General features: G+C 40.2%; 1 protein-coding gene across 11 annotated transcripts in view; it reads left to right on the top strand.

Moving 5' to 3' along the window:
- The first annotated feature begins 1,288 nt into the window (after positions 1-1,288).
- PIKFYVE (phosphoinositide kinase, FYVE-type zinc finger containing) overlaps positions 1,289-18,036 on the top strand; it is an 80,299-nt gene continuing 63,551 nt past the window's right edge. For 5 of the 11 annotated variants that reach the window (XM_070387447.1, XM_070387438.1, XM_070387400.1 and 2 more), the window contains exons 1-8: positions 1,459-1,608; positions 4,943-5,123; positions 7,798-7,947; positions 8,489-8,524; positions 11,228-11,346; positions 12,077-12,248; positions 16,088-16,295; positions 17,119-17,208. In XM_070387447.1, the coding sequence (XP_070243548.1) occupies positions 4,952-5,123; positions 7,798-7,947; positions 8,489-8,524; positions 11,228-11,346; positions 12,077-12,248; positions 16,088-16,295; positions 17,119-17,208 (947 nt within the window). In that variant the 5' untranslated portion in view covers positions 1,459-1,608; positions 4,943-4,951. The other 6 variants (XM_070387455.1, XM_070387423.1, XM_070387409.1 and 3 more) reach the window with 5 other exon arrangements.

Here is an 18,036-nt window from a genome sequence, read left to right as displayed (position 1 = left end):
CTGAGGATGGTAACTGAGATTTATACCTCTACCAGACTTCAGGCTTCCATGCTACTGTCCAGTGGCTCCAAAGATCCAACTCAAGGAAAACTGGGTGAGAATTTGCCAAAACTCTTGGGGGAAATAGGCCTGCAGAATTTAATTAAAATAGCACCTCACTTTGGGGTTCATTTCCCTTCTGACTGCTCCTGCCAACTTCCACATCCTGTCAGCAGGACAAAATGATGGGTAACGAGAGCCAGGCTGAGCAAGTCGGGGCTTGGTAACCTTATGTGCACCAGTCTTTGTACCACAAAACTTGAATAAAAATTAGCTATAGCGCTAACATCACTGGATTAGACACATTGTGCGAATGCTTTACGTACAATATTTTACCTAACCTTCACAAAACTATCTGTGAAGGCTACTATCGTTAGCCCCACTTTACAGATAAGAGGTCTAGAGCCTGAAGAAATTGGTAATTTGTTTAAGATCTGCTGCTGCTGCTGCTGCTAAGTTGCTTCAGTCGTGTCCGACTCTGTGCGACCCCATAGATGGAAGCCCACCAGGCTGCCCGTCCCTGGGATTCTCCAGGCAAGAGTACTGGAGTGGGTTGCCATTTCCTTCTCCAATGCGTGAAAGTGAAAAGTGAAAGGGAAGTCGCTCACTAGTGTCCGACTCTTAGCGACCCCATGGACTGCAGCCTACCAGGCTCCGCCGTCCACGGGATTTTCCAGGCAAGAGTACTGGAGTGGGGTGCCATTGCCTTCTCCGTGTTTAAGATCACGTGACCATTTAGCAGCATCTCTCAAGTCTAACAGTGTTCGCTCTAGGCACAAGTGTCAGTCCGTAAGAAAGCTGAGCGCGGTAACATTCAGTTCAGTTCAGTTCAGTCGCTCAGTCGTGTCCCATTCTTTGCGATCCATGGACTGCAGCACGCCAGGCTTCCCTGTCCATCACCAACTCCCGGAGCTTACTCAAACTCATGTCCATTGGGTTGGTGATGCCAACCAACCATCTCATCCTCTGTCGTATGAGTGCCCATATTATCGAAAACATACGGTAACCACAGTCCTGCCTGCACCCGTCTGGTGACCCGGCACGCGTGATACTCACGCGCGCAGTCGCCGTGGCTTCCTCTAGGAAGGCAGGCGGCTTAATCTCGGTCAAGGTGTCGAGCACGACTCTATCTGGGCTGGATTCCTTCTGCCTGAGCGTCTGATCCGAACGTCGTGAGGGCGGGGTACGGAGGGCGGAGCCACCGTCCGGAGAGTTGCCGATTGGAGGGGAGGAGGAACAGGGGGCGGAGCCTCGGTGAGAGGCTAGAAGCCGCAGCAACCATGTAAGTAGCTTTGCTTCCTGCCGCAACCGCCGGCGGCCTGAGTACCGCGGCGCTAGGCTCCTTGCACCTGGATCTGGTGAACCCGAGGCTGGGGTGGAGGGTGGCCTGCGGGGCTGGGGCGGGAAGCGCAGGTAAGGGAGGGACTTGGCACGCGGACGGTTGGGCCTGAGTGGGGAGAAGAAGGCGGGTTTAGGAAGCTCTATGGCCGGAGCGGAGGGGAACTCTGAAGTGAAGGCGACAGCTGGGCTTCACAACTAGGGCTGAGGCCGGGCTGCGGCGGAGGCCGGGTAAGGAAGGGCAGAGAACCTGTGCTCCAATTCGGGCGGCTCCCCTGATTCTCCGGCTTCCCCTTGTGTGGCGAGTGGGGAAGGGATCCGGGTGGGACTGTCTTGAAGAGGTTTCCTTGGAAGCATTTGAAGTTCCCTTGCTCCTGTCTTGTCCCGTGTATTTGAGCTTATTTCTGAGGTCCCTAGTCCAGTTCCTCCTCTCTCTGATGGATAAGCTCTGAGCCTGTGTTTCAGAGGTACATACTTAGACTAGACAAAATAGTTCCTAATGTACAGAAACGATACCAATAGTGAGGTTTCAAATATGTATTTACCTCCGATAGTGCTTGTCTGCTCTTTGAAACCGTTCCGTTTGTACCTGTGTCAGTCTCTTGAGGAGAAGACCTGATTTCCCAATTAGTATTTTCCCCTTGCTTAGAACGTTCCCAACAAGAGGATGAAAATGGAAAATTTTTAGGAAATCAGGGGTCTTCTGGTTTATATATGTTATTATTGAGACATTCAAGAAATATGAGAAATACTGGAATTCAGTATGTCATTTCTGTTTATCTGATGAGTATTTATTAAATTATAAGGTACTGATTCAGTGCACATTCTTGTAAAATTACTCCGATATTGATAGGAGAGGTCGTCTTTTGTTATATCGTAGTGTTTTGTTTCTGATTTATTTGAATCTTGTTTTCTAGCATTCCCAAACTCCCACTGTCAGAATTCTTACAAAAAATATTCTTAATTTCTTTCTGTTGGATTCGAGTTTGTGACAGAGGTGAGCAGGTTAAGTTTCTGTTGAAGAGCAAGACTACTCTCCCATGTCCTCTTTTTCTTCTTTCTGGGAAGAAGAATATGGATCATGTGGTTTTCCTTTAGAAAGCCTCCATCTGTTGGTTTGTCAGTCAACAATTGAACACAAAAAATCTTTGTAGATGGAAACTAACATTTCTAGTGTTCAGCTGTCCTGCATTGTTAGATATATTTTGAGTATCTTTTTTTTTTTTAAACATTGTACTTTTTTTAAGTCATTGTAGAAATAACTGAACTGATACTTGGGTTTTTCTGTCTGCTAAGATTTTGATTTGACTGATGGAGTAGGCTTATTTTCTAAATGTCAATTCCTGACAAGCCTTTTGATAGTGCTTAGTGGATCTGCATATACAAGTCTGCAAAGGAGAAGAGGCAATGTGTTGGTGATACATGAGAGAGGTCTTTGAATGAGTTAAGTGAATACTTCTGGTTACCTCTCAGATAGTAAAGAATCCTAGTTCATGTCACAGACAGTTATTATTAAGCTACCAGAGAAAGAGTTGTAAGGTAGTTTTTTCTTGGTCATGATATCATTATATAAATATTATGATTAACTCTGTGTGATTGTATCTTTTAGAGACTACATCGGTCAGTGTTTTCATGGTAATTTTTATCCTCACATCTCCAAAGTCTAATAATTTAAAGTTTGTTTGTGAGTGACTCTTAGGTGTGATGCTAAGACTGTCCAGGAAGGTTGCTTTACTCCTCTCATGTTACTTGTGTCAAAGCAGAGTGTAGGATGTTCTCTGAGGCCTTCAGGTTGTTACTGCTGTCACCTCTCTTTTTACTTTTTTGAGTTTACACTTGGTCAGTCAATCATCAGCTAATTTCCCAACCCTTTCTGCAGGAGTGTGGGTTGTCAGGACACTTTCGAAGGATGTGTCCTTTCCCTCCTTCCTTCCTCCTCTTCTCCTCCTGTCCCTTCCTCTTTTTCTTCCCCTCCACCCCGTTCCAATAAATGTTTGTTGCCAAAATTCTTTTTGTCAGTGGTTTTATTTTTGTTTTGTTTAATGAACAATTAAATTATTATTCAGGCAACATCCTTAACAGTTAGAATTCAAATAGACCAGAATTGAAAGTCTGTGAAGAGCTACAAAATAATTTTGCTCTAAAAATGAATTCTGTGCCTTTTATGGGCAAGTACTCTGCTAAAAGTGCTTCACATACACTATCCCACTTAGTCACACTATGCCTCAGTTTCCACTATGTAAAATGAGGATGGTGATATATATCTTACAGGGCTCTTAAGGTGGGTTTACTCAGCTAAGAAATTTCATAGTCAAAATTTGAAACCAAGAGTGTATGCCTCCAAAACCATTACAAACTTGAAGTACCTCTTTCATTAAAAGAGGAAATAATTAGATAAAAAATGCTGCCCTCAGGGGGAAAAAAGTAATTCTGGAGTGAAACTTGGCGTCTAGTTATAGTTGGACCACTGAATAGCTTATGTGACCCTCGAGAAAGTTGTTTTAGGGTCAGTGTACATTGGTTGCCTCAGAGGTAAAATGTAGTAATAAGGCCAGTTTTGTGTTCCAGGCATTTATGGAAATGAAATGAGATGGTAGGTAAGATTTTGAAAGTGAAGAGCATTTTATAAGAGTGTGGTGTCCTCGTAAATACAAGATTACAAGCTATAGCATTCTAATAAGTTATGCGTAGTTCCTGGTCTTCTCTTTTATTTGAAGTATTTATCAATATGGCAGAAAATAGACATCTGTGCTTTTCTGTTACCTGCATCTGAGGATGTAGGTAACAGTCCTTTGGTTGAATTATGATTTTTGGTTATTTAGAAGAAAAAGCACTTTAAGATCTTCATTTTAATGCCTATATGAGTTTAGACTTAAGGAGAAAAACCAGGCTTCTGTGCCTAGGAGGACATTTAATGGGGATCAGCTTGTTGGTTTAGATCATTCTCATAGCTGATGAGTCAGTTTGAGATAACTTTTGAGGTTATATAGAAATGTCATTAGAGGATGACTTTTATTTCCCGTTCTTGGAAGTATTTATTTTTTGATACTTTTTAAAAAAGCAAACATTGGAATAAGTAAAATAAAACTTTGAAGAATTTGTATGCTTTTGTAAAACCAGTTTACTGCCCCCCCCAACTTTAAAGAGCTGTTTCTTTTTCAAGAAAAAAAATCTTAGAATGAAAAACATATAAATAAAGTGAAAAATCTTTTTTTCCTTTTTGCCTGTTCACATTTTTTCCTTGCCTTCAAATTTTTAATACTTTTGGGGTTTTTTTGTGTGTGTGTTTGAAACTACAAATACATATACATAAAATACAAATACCTAAAAATATATTAATTTTGAAAATGAGATTGACTGTAAACGTTCCTAGTTTTAGATAATTGAAACTCTTCCTTATGATCTAGACTGCAGTGTTTTCAAGTATTGATTTGGAACGTATGCTGAAGTAGACTTAAGTACTCTGGTTTTCTTAGGTGTGAGTTTTTGAAGTCAGATTTCTAGACTTGGGTGCTATTTGGGCTTCCTGAGGAACTTACTTTTGCTTATTTCTTTTGTTTATTAGACTCATGAAATGGCCACAGATGATAAGACTTCCCCAACATTGGACTCCGCTAATGACTTGCCTCGGTCTCCTACCAGTCCTTCTCATCTCACACACTTTAAACCTCTGACTCCTGATCAGGACGAGCCTCCTTTTAAATCAGCGTATAGTTCTTTTGTCAATCTCTTTCGATTTAACAAAGGTAAGACCTGTTAAAGATCAGACATCCTGCCATCTTGATTCTCTGAAATTCTCTTGTTAACTTTCATGCTGTGTCTTTACAAGAAAGTGAATATTAACTAGGAAGTAGCCTTCATCATAGGTCCTTGGGTTTAATTACATAAGAAAAGAAAGCTAGAGTTTTCTCTTTAATCTTAGTAATTATTGGAATGGAAAGTTGGAATTGAAAACTAAATGTTAAAACGAGGTTAAAGTTAGCATCATCATTTTTTTTCCCTTTGTTAATATATCTGTATTGAAAAAGCAAGAGAGTTCCAGAAACACATCTATTTCTGCTTTATTGACTATGCCAAAGCCTTTGACTGTGTGGATCACAATAAACTGTGGAAAATTCTGAAAGAGATGGGAATACCAGACCACCTGATCTGCCTCTTGAGAAATCTGTATGCAGGTCAGGAAGCAACAGTTACAACTGGACATGGAACAACAGACTGGTTCCAAATAGGAAAAGGAGTATGTCAAGGCTGTATATTGTCACCCTGCTTATTTGACTTCTATGCAGAGTACATCATGAGAAACGTTGGGCTGGAAGAAGCACAAGCTGGAATCAAGATTGCTGGGAGAAATATCAATAATCTCAGATATGCAGATTATACCACCATTATGGCAGAAAGTGAAGAGGAACTAAAAAGCCTCTTGATGAAAGTGAGAGGAGAGTGAAAAAGTTGGCTTAAAGCTCAACATTCAGAAAACGAAGATCATGGCACGTGGTCCCATCACTTCATGGGAAATAGATGGGGAAACAGTGGAAACAGTGGCAGACTTTATTTTTTTGGGCTCCAAAATTACTGCAGATGGTGATTGCAGCCATGAAATTAAAAGATGTTTACTCCTTGGAAGGAAAGTTATGACCAACCTAGATAGCATATTGAAAAGCAGAGACATTACTTTGCCAACAAAGGTCCGTCTAGTCAAGGCTATGGTTTTCCCAGTAGTCATGTATGGATGTGAGAGTTGGACTGTGAAGAAGGCTGAGTGCTGAAGAATTGATGCTTTTGCACTGTGGTGTTGGAGAAGACTCTTGAGAGTCCCTTGGACTGCAAGGAGATCCAACCAGTCCATTCTAAAGGAGATCAGTCTTGTGTGTTCTTTGGATGGAAAGTACTTTGGCCACCTCATGTGAAGAGTTGACTCATTGGAAAAGACTCTGATGCTGGGAGGGATTGGGGGCAGAAGGAGAAGGGGATGATAGAGGATGAGATGGCTGGATGGCATCATGGACTCGATGGACATGAATTTGAGTGAACTCCAGGAGTTGGTGATGGACAGGGAGGCCTGGCGTGCTGCGATTCATGGGGTGGCAAAGAGTCGGACATGACTGAGCGACTGAACTGAACTGAAGTCCATAGGATGGACTTTGCTCTTTTAGAGGTTAATAGCCAAAAGATTTTAATGAAAGCAATAAAACTAAAGAATGAGCACATGGGAGGAAGGGTTCATATTTTTCAAAAATTAAAAGCTGTCAGCAGGCTTGTTAATCTGTTTAATACATTTAATGATATCAAATGAAAATTGTTTTTAAAATGAGCTCTTTTTAAGTAATATGTTTTTTACTCATTAGAATAGTTAAAAAACATGGTCTACATCTTTTGCTTTATATTTGACAATATTGTTTGAAATGTGTTAGAAAGTAATCCCTCTTGTTGAAAGGGATTTATGGATTAATAGTTTAACTCAGTGGAAATTTTAATAGTATTAACTGACTTTTATTAGCAGGCATGTTTAAAGCTCTGTAAAATCTCCCATTAGTCCAAAATTTTGAAAACAGTAATCTTTTTTTTTTTTTTTTAAAGAAATCTGAACAGTCTTATTTTGAATAATTCTGAATTTATGTAAAAATTAGGAAAATAATACAGGACGTTCTCATATATCCCTACACCCTGTTTTCCCTGTAATTAACATCTTACATTGGTAGAGTATGTTTATTATAATCAGTGAGCCATTATTGACAAAATATTACTAACTGAAGTATGTGTTTTATTCATATTTCTCCAGTTTCTACTAATGTCCTTTTTGTGTTCCAGGATCCTGCAGGGATACATTACATTTACAATAGTCTTTTTATTAAGCAAATGTTTATTGAGCACCTGCTGTCCACTGGGCACTATGTTAATAGTCAAGGAAAGTGAAGTGAAGTCGCTCAGTCGTGTCCGACTCTGTGCGACCCCATGGACTGTAGCCCACCAGGCTCTTCCATCCATGGGATTTTCCCGGCAAGGGAACTGGAGTGGGTTGCCATTTCCTTCTCCAGGGGATTTTCCCGACTCAGGGATCGAACTCCGGTCTCCCTCATTGCAGGCAGACGCTTTACCCTCTGAGCCACCAGGGAATCTATCCCATAAATGAAATAGAATAACAAAAGATCCCAGCTTTCATGTGGAGCTTGCATTCTATTTCCTTAACATGCTCAACTTTTTAGTGAAAAGTAAAACACATCGAAGGTCACATGTACCAAGGATGTAATTATTGGCCTGTAATTTTGCCACCTGTTTTGAATTTTTTTTTAACCCTAAGTTTTACTTAGGTATGTGATACAAGTATACATTCTTTCCTGAAAAATCTCATCTATTTCCTTTTCTTTGCTGAGCTCTTGAGTCTTAGTTTTTCCAATAATTCCAAGCTTTCCTTTGCTACAGAGAGAGGAGAAGGGGGCCAGGGAGAGCAACAGTCTCTGAGTGGAAGTTGGACCAGCCCTCAGCTCCCTTCAAGAACACAATCTGTGAGATCACCTACACCTTATAAAAAGCGGCTTAATGAGGAGTTCCAGCGTCGATCTTCAGTGTTAGGTATGATACTGTTCGCATTTCATTCCTCTCTGAGTATTAGACTTTTCCCAGTCGTTGTGTTTCCCAGGTTGTTAATTGACTTAACTTTTTTGCTATTTGGAATGGTCAGGTACTCTTGAGAATTAATGAAACTTACCTGGATAGTGAAATAATTTGTTGATACCTAAACAGAAGTTCTTAAAACATTTCATTAAACTTTAATTTGGGCTTTCCAAGTGATGCTAGTGGTAAAGAACCTACCTATCAATGTAGGAGACATAAGAAATATGGGGTAGATCTCTGGGTTGGGAAGATCCCCTGGAGGAGGACATGGCAACCCACTCCAGTATTCTTGCCTGGAGAATCTCAGCAACAGAGGGATCTCCAGGGAATCCTGGTGGGCTACAGTCCATAGGGTTGCAAAGAGTTGGACATGACTGAAGTGACCTAGCAAACAAGAGTTCTTAAACATTTCAGTAAACTTTAATTTGGACAAGGCAGAGATCTCTTGACTGGTGGTTTTTTGTTTTTGTTTTTGATTAATTACTTGCTTGGGTTTCAGCAGAGGACAGTTTGCAACACCCCCAGGAGAACTCAGGTTGGTTTGAACTTTGTGATTGCTACATCTGTTCTTGGGGTGGCCAGTGTAATGTGATGTGCATGCCGCTGGTTGCAGAAGTCTCTCAGTTCCATCAGTGGGCTGCCACTTGCTCTTGGCTTTCTGTCCTTGTCGGGGTGCAAACTGTCAGTGTGGCTGGATAAACTGAGCTCCTCTCACCTGTTTGTTCTCCATCCTGTTCTGCTATACTGTCATCGCCTTCATTTTCATGCTCTTCTGTTGAGTACAGACTGGGATCAGTGCCTGCATCAAGAGACTAGCTAAAGTGAGTTGTTGTATGTTTTATTTCTGTTAGATTATTCAACTCAATGAAGTGGTTTGCCTGACTCAAGGTGGTAGGGGAAGGGCAATGAGAGGTGGCATAAGAGGGGAAAAGGGGTACAGCATTGGAAATCAGGTGTCTGTGAACATCAGCTCTTGTCTTGTCTGGCCAGTCTTCCCTCCAAGGTCTTGAGTGACAAGTAGGCAGGCACAGGTAATGGTGGTCGGCAGAAGCATATTTTATTAATGGCTAGTTGGGACTTGTCTCAGAACCTGCTACCAATAGGTCAGAGGAGGCGGCGAAGCCGAGCAGAAAGAGAGCTTTTCCCAGAGGACTGGAGCAGAGCTGGCTGCATCACCTCTGCAGGTTTCCCAGGGCAGAGGGCCCTAGCCTGGGTTATGTCAGCTGTTTGGTAGGAAGAATCAGAAGGAAGGAAGAGGGAGAGGGAGAAGTAAGTTCCTTACTTCAGATGGATGGAAGGAAGAGACCATCCCAATCTGACTTTGAACCTTAAACTCCTTAGTTCTTGAACCCGGTCCGGAGTGTCACTCCTGTTTTTGTTAAGGGAACTCTTTTGACTGTATCCTATATTGAATTAAGCATAGGATTTCTTTGTTTATAAAATTGAGGAGTTAGACTAGAATCTAGTCTTGTAGGGGTTACAAACTGACAGCTTACCAAACCTTGTCTTGTTATTTTGATAAGCTTGAATTTAAATATTGCTAGGTGGAACTCGTAATGTCTAGTTTGCTGCATTCCTTACAGTCTTTTCTCAGTCCACTTGATTCTTTGATTCTTCCTTAGCCGCTCAAGGCATTTGAGTTTGATGAGCCTGGGACTGTTTGACCAGTCTAGTTCCTTTTCCTATTAAAAGCCTGTGATTCCACAATTTACCAGCTCTGTGACCCTGGGAAGTCATTTGATTTTCTATTAAGAATATTCATTTTACAAGAGAAGCAGCTGAGATGATTGCTTGAGGGCAGAGTGCTGAACCGGATTTTCTCTCCTTTTTTCATCCTCATCCACGTTGAAGCCATCATCTGTTGTTTCTAGGAATAGTCTTGCTCCTGCTTTTTCAATGGATGATGCTATTTGTATTCTCTTATACTCCTAAGTGGCTATACGCAAGGGGCTTTGCAGTTAATTATTTCCCGTGCATGGGACCACAGCTTTCCTGTTCTAACAGCTTCATCTGTCTCTCCTTTTGCAGTTCATAAATCATGGAGAGTTGGTTTATCACAAAGACTCAAGAGCAGTTTTGTCATTCTAATATACATTTTTATTGTAGTAATAATGTATCTGCTGAGATTAAGGTATTGTTTATAGAAAGATACAGTTTTCAGTTTTGTAACGTAAGTGCCGTTTAAATAAGTATTTCCATAATTAGTATCGATGGAAGTTCTTCATCAGTTTAGATTTAAATATTAACTTCTCATTTCTTTGTAGTCTTTTCTTTGCCACTCATCCAAAACAAAGAACATCTAAAGCAAATGTAGCAAATAGTGAGTTTGAGAAGGATTTAGAGAGGGCCTTGCCATAGGTTATGAGGTTAATGAGATTAAGCTAATAGAGGTGTTCATCCATTTTGTCAGGCCAACTCTCCTTCATCCTTAGGTTTAAAAACTGCTGGAGCCAGGGATAGGTAGAAACCTTAGTTGTAATCTTGCTCTGAAATAAAGAAATAACATATGATAGCTTTGGTAGGCAGAGCCCATTCTGGCCACAAAACTGGAATGTAAGCCTATTTTTTTATTGACAGGACTGGCTTCAGTATTGCTGTTTCAAGAGCAAGTGATTCCTTCTTGCTTGGAGCTATAGGGGAGGGGAGGTGGCAGGGAAGGGTAGGGTTGGAGCTGTAGCAATTCTTTGGTAAAGAGAAGCCTTCTTGGACATTGGTGAAGGGAAGTCTGTGCATAAATTACCATCCTGGGTGTTCTGAAGTCTGTCAGACTCTGAGGTTGGCTATTAAGTTCTTTCCTAATGATCTGCAACACAAGCCTTTGGTTTTGTGATCTGTAAGGCCTAGCCGAACTGTTCAGCCCTGTTGCTGACCTGATGACTGTGGAGACTAGGCTAGGATAACTCACTGGCATTGCTTTTCCTTCTGCTAAATTTCTAGTAGAGATTTATTCTGACCTGGGACTGAAGGGCCCAAGAAATCACTAATGAGTTTTATGCCATGTTAAGTGATGCTCCCATCCAGGCCTCAAAATCATCAGTGGTCTCAAACGGTGCTGTCTCAGTCCGCATTTGCTTGTGAAGCAGTGTTTTACACTTTGAACAGCCTCTTACCCTTATAAAGACTAGTTTTAACTCTCAGTCTGTGTCACTGGCTGGCAAACATAACTATATGGTAAAAGTAAGAAGCACTTTGCATTGATACTATTAAAGTAGTTTTTTGTTTTGTAATCCTAACTCAGACACCAGAAGGAAGGCAGAACCTACTTTTGGAGGTCATGACCCTCGCACAGCTGTTCAACTCCGAAGCCTCAGCACAGTATTAAAACGCCTCAAGGAAATCATGGAGGGGAAGAGCCAGGTATTATCTAGATTCTTTAGAAGATTACTTATTAAGCACTTATATGGGGATCATGCGGTGCTCACTGAAAATGGTACAATGCCACTTGAAAGAAAGTTCAGTTAATGTTTACTCCAACTGTGGACAGCAGATTTTACTCATAAGTTCCTTATTTTAGTTTATCAAATTTTTTTCTTTTTATGGGTTATGCTTTTTGTGCTCTATTTAAAAAGTGTTTTTCCAACCCAGGGGCAGTAAAAAATGAACCATGGGAGACTATCTTCCATGGTTTCTTCAAGAAGCTTTTTTATTGATGTGAAGGTATATGGATCAAGATTCATGTTTTTCCCCATTGATGTCCAGTTGGACCCAGTACCATTTTCTTTTTTTAAAGACCATCCTTCACTGATTGCGTTACACACCTTGTCATAAGTCTACATATATGTGTGAGGGTGTGCCAGGGCTCTTCTCTTTGTTCCACAGCTCCATTTTTCCTTACACTAATACTTTGTCTAAAATTACTGTAGGTTTAGAATAAATCTTAATGACAGACATTATAAGTCCTTCAGCTCATTCTTTAAGATTGCCTTGGTTGGTTCTCTTGAACTTTTGCATTCCCATGTGAATTTTACAAATAGCTTGTTAATTTCTGCAAAAGAAATTTTCTAAGATTTTGACTAGCGTTGTATTTGCCTTTGCAGTTTGATAAAAAGTATTTTCAAGAAGCCTTCACACATTTTTATTGTTGCAGGATAGTGACCTGAAGCAATACTGGATGCCAGATAGCCAGTGTAAAGAGTGCTATGACTGTAATGAGAAATTTACCACTTTTAGGCGCAGACACCACTGCCGACTCTGTGGGCAGATTTTCTGCAGTCGTTGCTGCAATCAAGAAATCCCTGGAAAATTTATGGGTTATACAGGTAAATGAGCTTTATCGACATTTTTGCAGTTTTTAAAGGTCACAGCAATAAAATAGTTGCAATAGGGGACCCATGTTAAGTCATTGTTTATTTTGGACTTTATGTGTGAGACATGGGGAGAACAAACAGGGAGACACGACTTTGCTTTAAAGGACTTTGTAGTCAGGTAATAAAGTAGATGGAGATGTTCATAAATAACAAGAGTAAAAGACAGTGTATCATAGATGGTAGTGGAAAATCCACGGCATCATTCATGTTTATTAAGCAGGATGGTTAGAGTGATGGTTAGAGTGGTTTATGTTACCGTGAGAGTTTTTATTTTACAAAATACAAATTTTGTATTTTATATATACAAAGTATATGCAGATATATATTCCTTAACACTGTGCTCTAGCAAATTACATTTACTACTATTCTTTCCTGAACTTTAGTAATACAGAAATTTAAAATTATTTATTGAAGCAGAAGGAAACTAAGCAATGGTGTGTGTAGTGATTAGGGAGTGGAAGATGTACAGAAGTTACCAAAAAGAGAACATTCTCAGTATCTCTCTCATGTTATTTTTATTATTCACTGAAAATTTCTTTTTAAACCTAAACTGCTTCAGAGTTCAGACCCCAGTTATCTTTCATCCATGAAAGATGATGAAAGATTATGGCTACAGCCTTTTAAAGTTTTTTTTACCTTTAATTTTTCCCTACCTCAGATTGTTTTTTCATACTTTAGTCAGTGTCCTGTTAAATGCTAGTTTGATCATGTCAGGGTATGTCCCCTGCCTAATACCCTTTCAGAGCTCCCATTACTCTTTGGGTAAAATCTTGTCTTTTTAAGGTGGTTGATACCTCAGTTGCCTAGGGCTCTCTTAACAAAATACCACAAACTGAGTGGCTTAGAATAAACAGAAATTTGTTGTCTGGAGGCCAGAACTACCATAATTGCCCTTACTCCACAGGTCAGGGAAGAAACGTAGGGGTTTTGCCATTTGCTGAGAATATCTATTCCAGTTACATATTTTAGAACTGAGCTATAACTACTAGTGGCTTTGGGGACCTGTTGAGCCCACTGTAAGATGGACCTGAGCTGAAACTCTATTGATCATGACTTCTGTAAGCCCCTGCTGACTTGAAATCATAGTAACGTTTTGGATTCTTGGTATTAGTGTTAGTTCAGAGCCAAAGTCCAGTAATCCCCTAAAAGTTTGACTATTACCTTTTTCTCAATGCATGGTCACTCTGGTAAAAGGCTATAGGTCCTCAGAGGAGACCTCGTAGGAAGATTAACAGTATATACTTTTTGGCAGTGTAGTGGATCCCTACCTCAAGGTGACCCAGCGTCCATTCAAAGAACTCTGGGCCTGAGAATTTGTTGAGGGGTCATGACTCATTTTGATTCAAGATAGACTTTGGTTGTCTTGATCCAGAACGCTTTTTCTTATACAAATCCAGTAAGGATTTAGAAGACTGCCCATTTGCTTTAGGAACACCCTGGTCAGAGGTGTCACAGATCTCTATATGTGTTATACTATTCTGGTTACCGCTTTGACTCTGATGTCCGTTCATGCTAACCTTGTCTTTTGAGATTAAATGCCACCACTCTGCCCCTGCCAACCTGGGATCCAGTGGTCCCAGTGCATTTAGGTTTTCCAGTTCAGCACCAATAGTTCAATGATAATTCCCACAGAGAGAGGTGACTACAAAACTCTACAGGGGATGCTGGTGCTCCCCTCACAGATCTTTTTTTCTCATAGTCACGGTGAAAGGTATGTGCCCTGGGTCCTCCTGGGGCAAGTGAGCAGATCTTACCTGGTAAATCAGCTCATAGCAGACTCTCTAAGCCTTTGGATCCCTTCCTTTAGAGCATTCCACAGGCCTTCAAATTATTGGATGAGATGCATCCACATTATGGAGGGTAACTACTTAAAGTCACAGATTGTAAATGTGAATCACATCTTAAAAAAAAAAAACCTTCACAGCAACAGCTGGACTATTGTTGGACCGACTCATCAGTCTTGCCAAGGTGACACATAAAGTTGACCATTGCAGTTGGGATAATAGATTCTGAACACAAACATATGTTGTGACCCTGAATACCTAGAATACTTAGGCACCTAGAAACAGATCAGTGGATGTTATTATTGTTAATGGTAGTAGCAGTGTTGTCTTTGTGTCTGCCTTACAACTTTTGAATTGTATGTGTCTGTTGTCTCCAATGAACTGAGGGGCTGTGTCTTGTCAGCCTTTTCAACACCTCATGTAATTTTTTTTTTTTTTTTTACTGCTCTATAGGCCCTTGCTGGTGAGGATTCTCCATGAAATGAGAACTTTTCTGGTCAAGCTTGGCTCCCTTAATTTACCTGATCATTTTCATTGTAATAGCTGACTGATTAAGGGAGATTTTCTTTACAGTGTAAGAACCAAGCCTTTGTTGTGGCAACTTAAATACTTTTCTGCAGGAAGTAATTTTATCTCTTTTCTGAAATTCAACCTTGGTCAGCTAGTGGTGGTATGTCCTCCACTCTCATTTATCCTGGGCTAGAGTTCAGTTTTTTTTTGGTGGGGGGAAGAGGTTTGGGGTTGGTGGTGGTTCATGATTGGAGACATTTTTCTTTAGATTCGTCTGTTGAATTGTGTTAGAAATGAGTAACCCAACAAGTGATACTTAATTTTGCTTAAAATACATGCATAATTTAATAAAATGGAGTACTATAAAATAGTTCTTAAAAAATAAGACCATACATTGTCCTTTGTAGTAATTATGGTAAAAACACAGTACAGTTGACTTCTAGAAGTCTTTTGTTCCATGTCACTTCAGTTTTCTAATGTTAATGGTAAAAAGAAGGTAGAATTGTTATGTAACATGTTATTAGTAAAGTTTAATTATCTTACCTCCTTTTTTAGTATGCTAAAATGTTATAGAATCACACAAAAAATTGTTGCAGAAGAACAGGGTAGAAATGAAACTTATATTTGGGTAGGACTGCTTCCAGGAAAAAAAAAAAAAAAACACTTAAAATTATTAAATAACCTTATTGTCTTCCCAAGAATATTTCATTTCCATCCTAACTTTTACCACGAGAATTTCCTTTATAGTTCCCCCGACCCATATTTCTTATTGTTTGTACGCCAGTTTTGTTTGTTTTTAAACAGTTTTTGAAACTGTGCCCCCTTGTGGAGGTCAATCTTTATGACTTCACATAAAGAACTAAACATTTTCCTCCTTCCTTGTTACCGAGGTAAAAAGTGTTTCTTCTATTTGTGTTGGTTTATGTATTCAACTAAAATTTTTTTCCTTGAACCTCTGTCTTTCATAGATTCCCTTACTTCACTTCTAGAACCTTGAAGAATACTCTTGTAGCGGAGTTTTCTAGTCCATTGAATCATATTTTCTTAAGTTATTATAAATATTTGCAGTAATTTGGGTAGCTGGATGGAGTTATCATAATTTTGGTTTTTATTAAAAATTTTTTTATTATTTTATATGGTAAATTCTTATTTACCCACATATTTGCTCTTCCTGTTGCTTTTCTTTCTTTTTTTTAATTGGAGTACAGTTTTAAAATGTTATGTTAGTTCCTGCTGTACAATGAAGTGAATCAGTTATATGTAGACATGTATCCCCTCCCTCTTAAACCTCCCTCCCAACCTCTTCGGTTTTAAAATATATAACAGAGCTAACAAAGTTACTTCACTTTTAAAAAAAGGTCTTGTTTGGTAGTCTTTACTTGAAGATGGTTCCCCATTATTAGATTAACTATTAAGCCAAGGGTTTAATAGTTCTGGTAAGTAGATAGGTTAGTTATCATCTAATAAGTTTTCTTCTTTTTTTTTTTTTCTTCCTAGGGGACCTCCGAGCCTGTACATACTGTAGAAAAATAGCCTTAAGTTATGCTCATTCCACAGACAGTAATTCCATTGGTGAAGACTTGAATGCTCTTTCAGACTCTGCTTCCTCTGTGTCTGTACTTGATCCAAATGAACCCCGTACACCTGTGGGGAGTAGAAAAGCCAGCCGCAACATATTTTTAGAGGATGATTTTGCCTGGCAAAGGTACAGTCACTTATGTATCTGCAGTGCTATTCCACTAAGTTATGGGGACTAAGAATAAAATATTTGAGCTCAGGATTTCTACCCCAGAGTACTTCTGTTTTGTATATGTGATGTGAAGAGTTCTATAAGTCACTCATTCAGCCAGTTTTATTGTTTTATTGCCACCTGTTACACTTAATAACTAGGGCTTCCCTGTGGCTCAACGGCAAAGAATATATCTGCTTGCAATGCAGGAGATGCAGGAGATGTGGGCTTGATCCTTGGGTTGGGAAAATCCCCTTTAAGAGCAAATGGCAACCCACTCCAGTATTCTTGCCTGGGAAATTCCATGGACAGAGGAGCCTGGTGGGCTACAGCCCAGGGGGTTGCAAAGATTCTGGGCTTCCAAGGTGGTGTGGTGATAAAAGAATCCACCTGTAATGCAGAAGATGCAAGAGACGAAAGTTTGACCCCTGGATCGGGAAGATTCTCGGGAGTAGGAAGTGGCAACCCACTCCAGTATTCTTGCCTGGAAAATTTCATGGACAGAGGAGCCTGGTGGGCTGTAGTCCATAGGGTCTCAAAGAGTCACACGTGACTGAGCATGCATGCATGTGCACACACATACACACTCACTTAATAAACTTCCTCTATTGATCTTTTGGTATTGTTATCCCGAAGACAAAATTTATCCTATTTCTACCTCAACTGAAAGAAGAAAATAATGACCCATAAGCTCATTATTGCAGAAAACAACCTGCTTTTAAATGTTATAGCACTCTATTGAAATTGGATTTGCCTGTAACTCTCAAATCATCTCAGTATATTCCTATTTTCTTTCTAGTTTAATTCATCCAGACTCCTCAAACACTGCTCTTTCAACAAGACTTGTATCTGTTCAAGAGGATGCTGGGAAATCTCCTGCTCGAAATAGGTGAACTGCCAAATGAAAACACTGTGTTCTGTGCCTGTTATGTCTATTTTTTCTTTTATACAGTATTGAGAAGAACAAACATAAAATGGACAGGATTGATTTTTGTACATTTTCTTAGCTCTAAAAGCCGAATTAAACTTTTGTTTCCTTTTAGCTAGTCAGCTGTCACTTGCATTCTCACAGTGGCCCTTTTCTACTCTTTTCTGCTGTCTTCAACCCTACTTTCTTCTGACTTATTAGCAGATGACTTCACTTTCAGCTACAGAGCAAAAAGGGGAGATGACAGAAGGGGACGACACCAACTCTTAGCATCAGTTACCAACAATTACATTTGGAGCTCATTCTTTCCTCTTCACCTTGCTTCTCCATTTGTATTCTGCTTGTCATCCCTTATTCTTTTGTATTCAGTTTAGTTCAGTCGCTCAGTCGTGTCCGACTCTTTGCGACCCCATGAACTGCAGCATGCCGGGCCTCCCTGTCCATCACCAACTCCCGGAGTCCACCCAAACCCGTGTCCATCAAGTCGGTGATGCCATCCAACCATCTCATCCTCTGTCGTCCCCTTCTCCTCCTGCTCTCAATCTTTCCCAGCATCAGGGTCTTTTCCAATGAGTCAGCTCTTCGCATCACGTGGCCCAAGTATTGGAGTTTCAACTTCAACATCAGTCCTTCCAATGAACACCCAGGACTGATCTCCTTTAAGATGGACTGGTTGGATCTCCTTGCAGACCAAGGGACTCTCAAGGGTCTTCTCCAACACCACAGTTCAGAAGCATCAGTTCTTTGGCGCTCAGCTTTCTTCATAGTCCAACTCTCACATCCATACAT

This window comes from Bos mutus, chromosome 2 (genome assembly GCF_027580195.1).
Source record: "Bos mutus isolate GX-2022 chromosome 2, NWIPB_WYAK_1.1, whole genome shotgun sequence".
Lineage (NCBI taxonomy): Eukaryota > Metazoa > Chordata > Mammalia > Artiodactyla > Bovidae > Bos > Bos mutus.
This window is presented reverse-complemented; position numbering and strand designations above follow the sequence as displayed.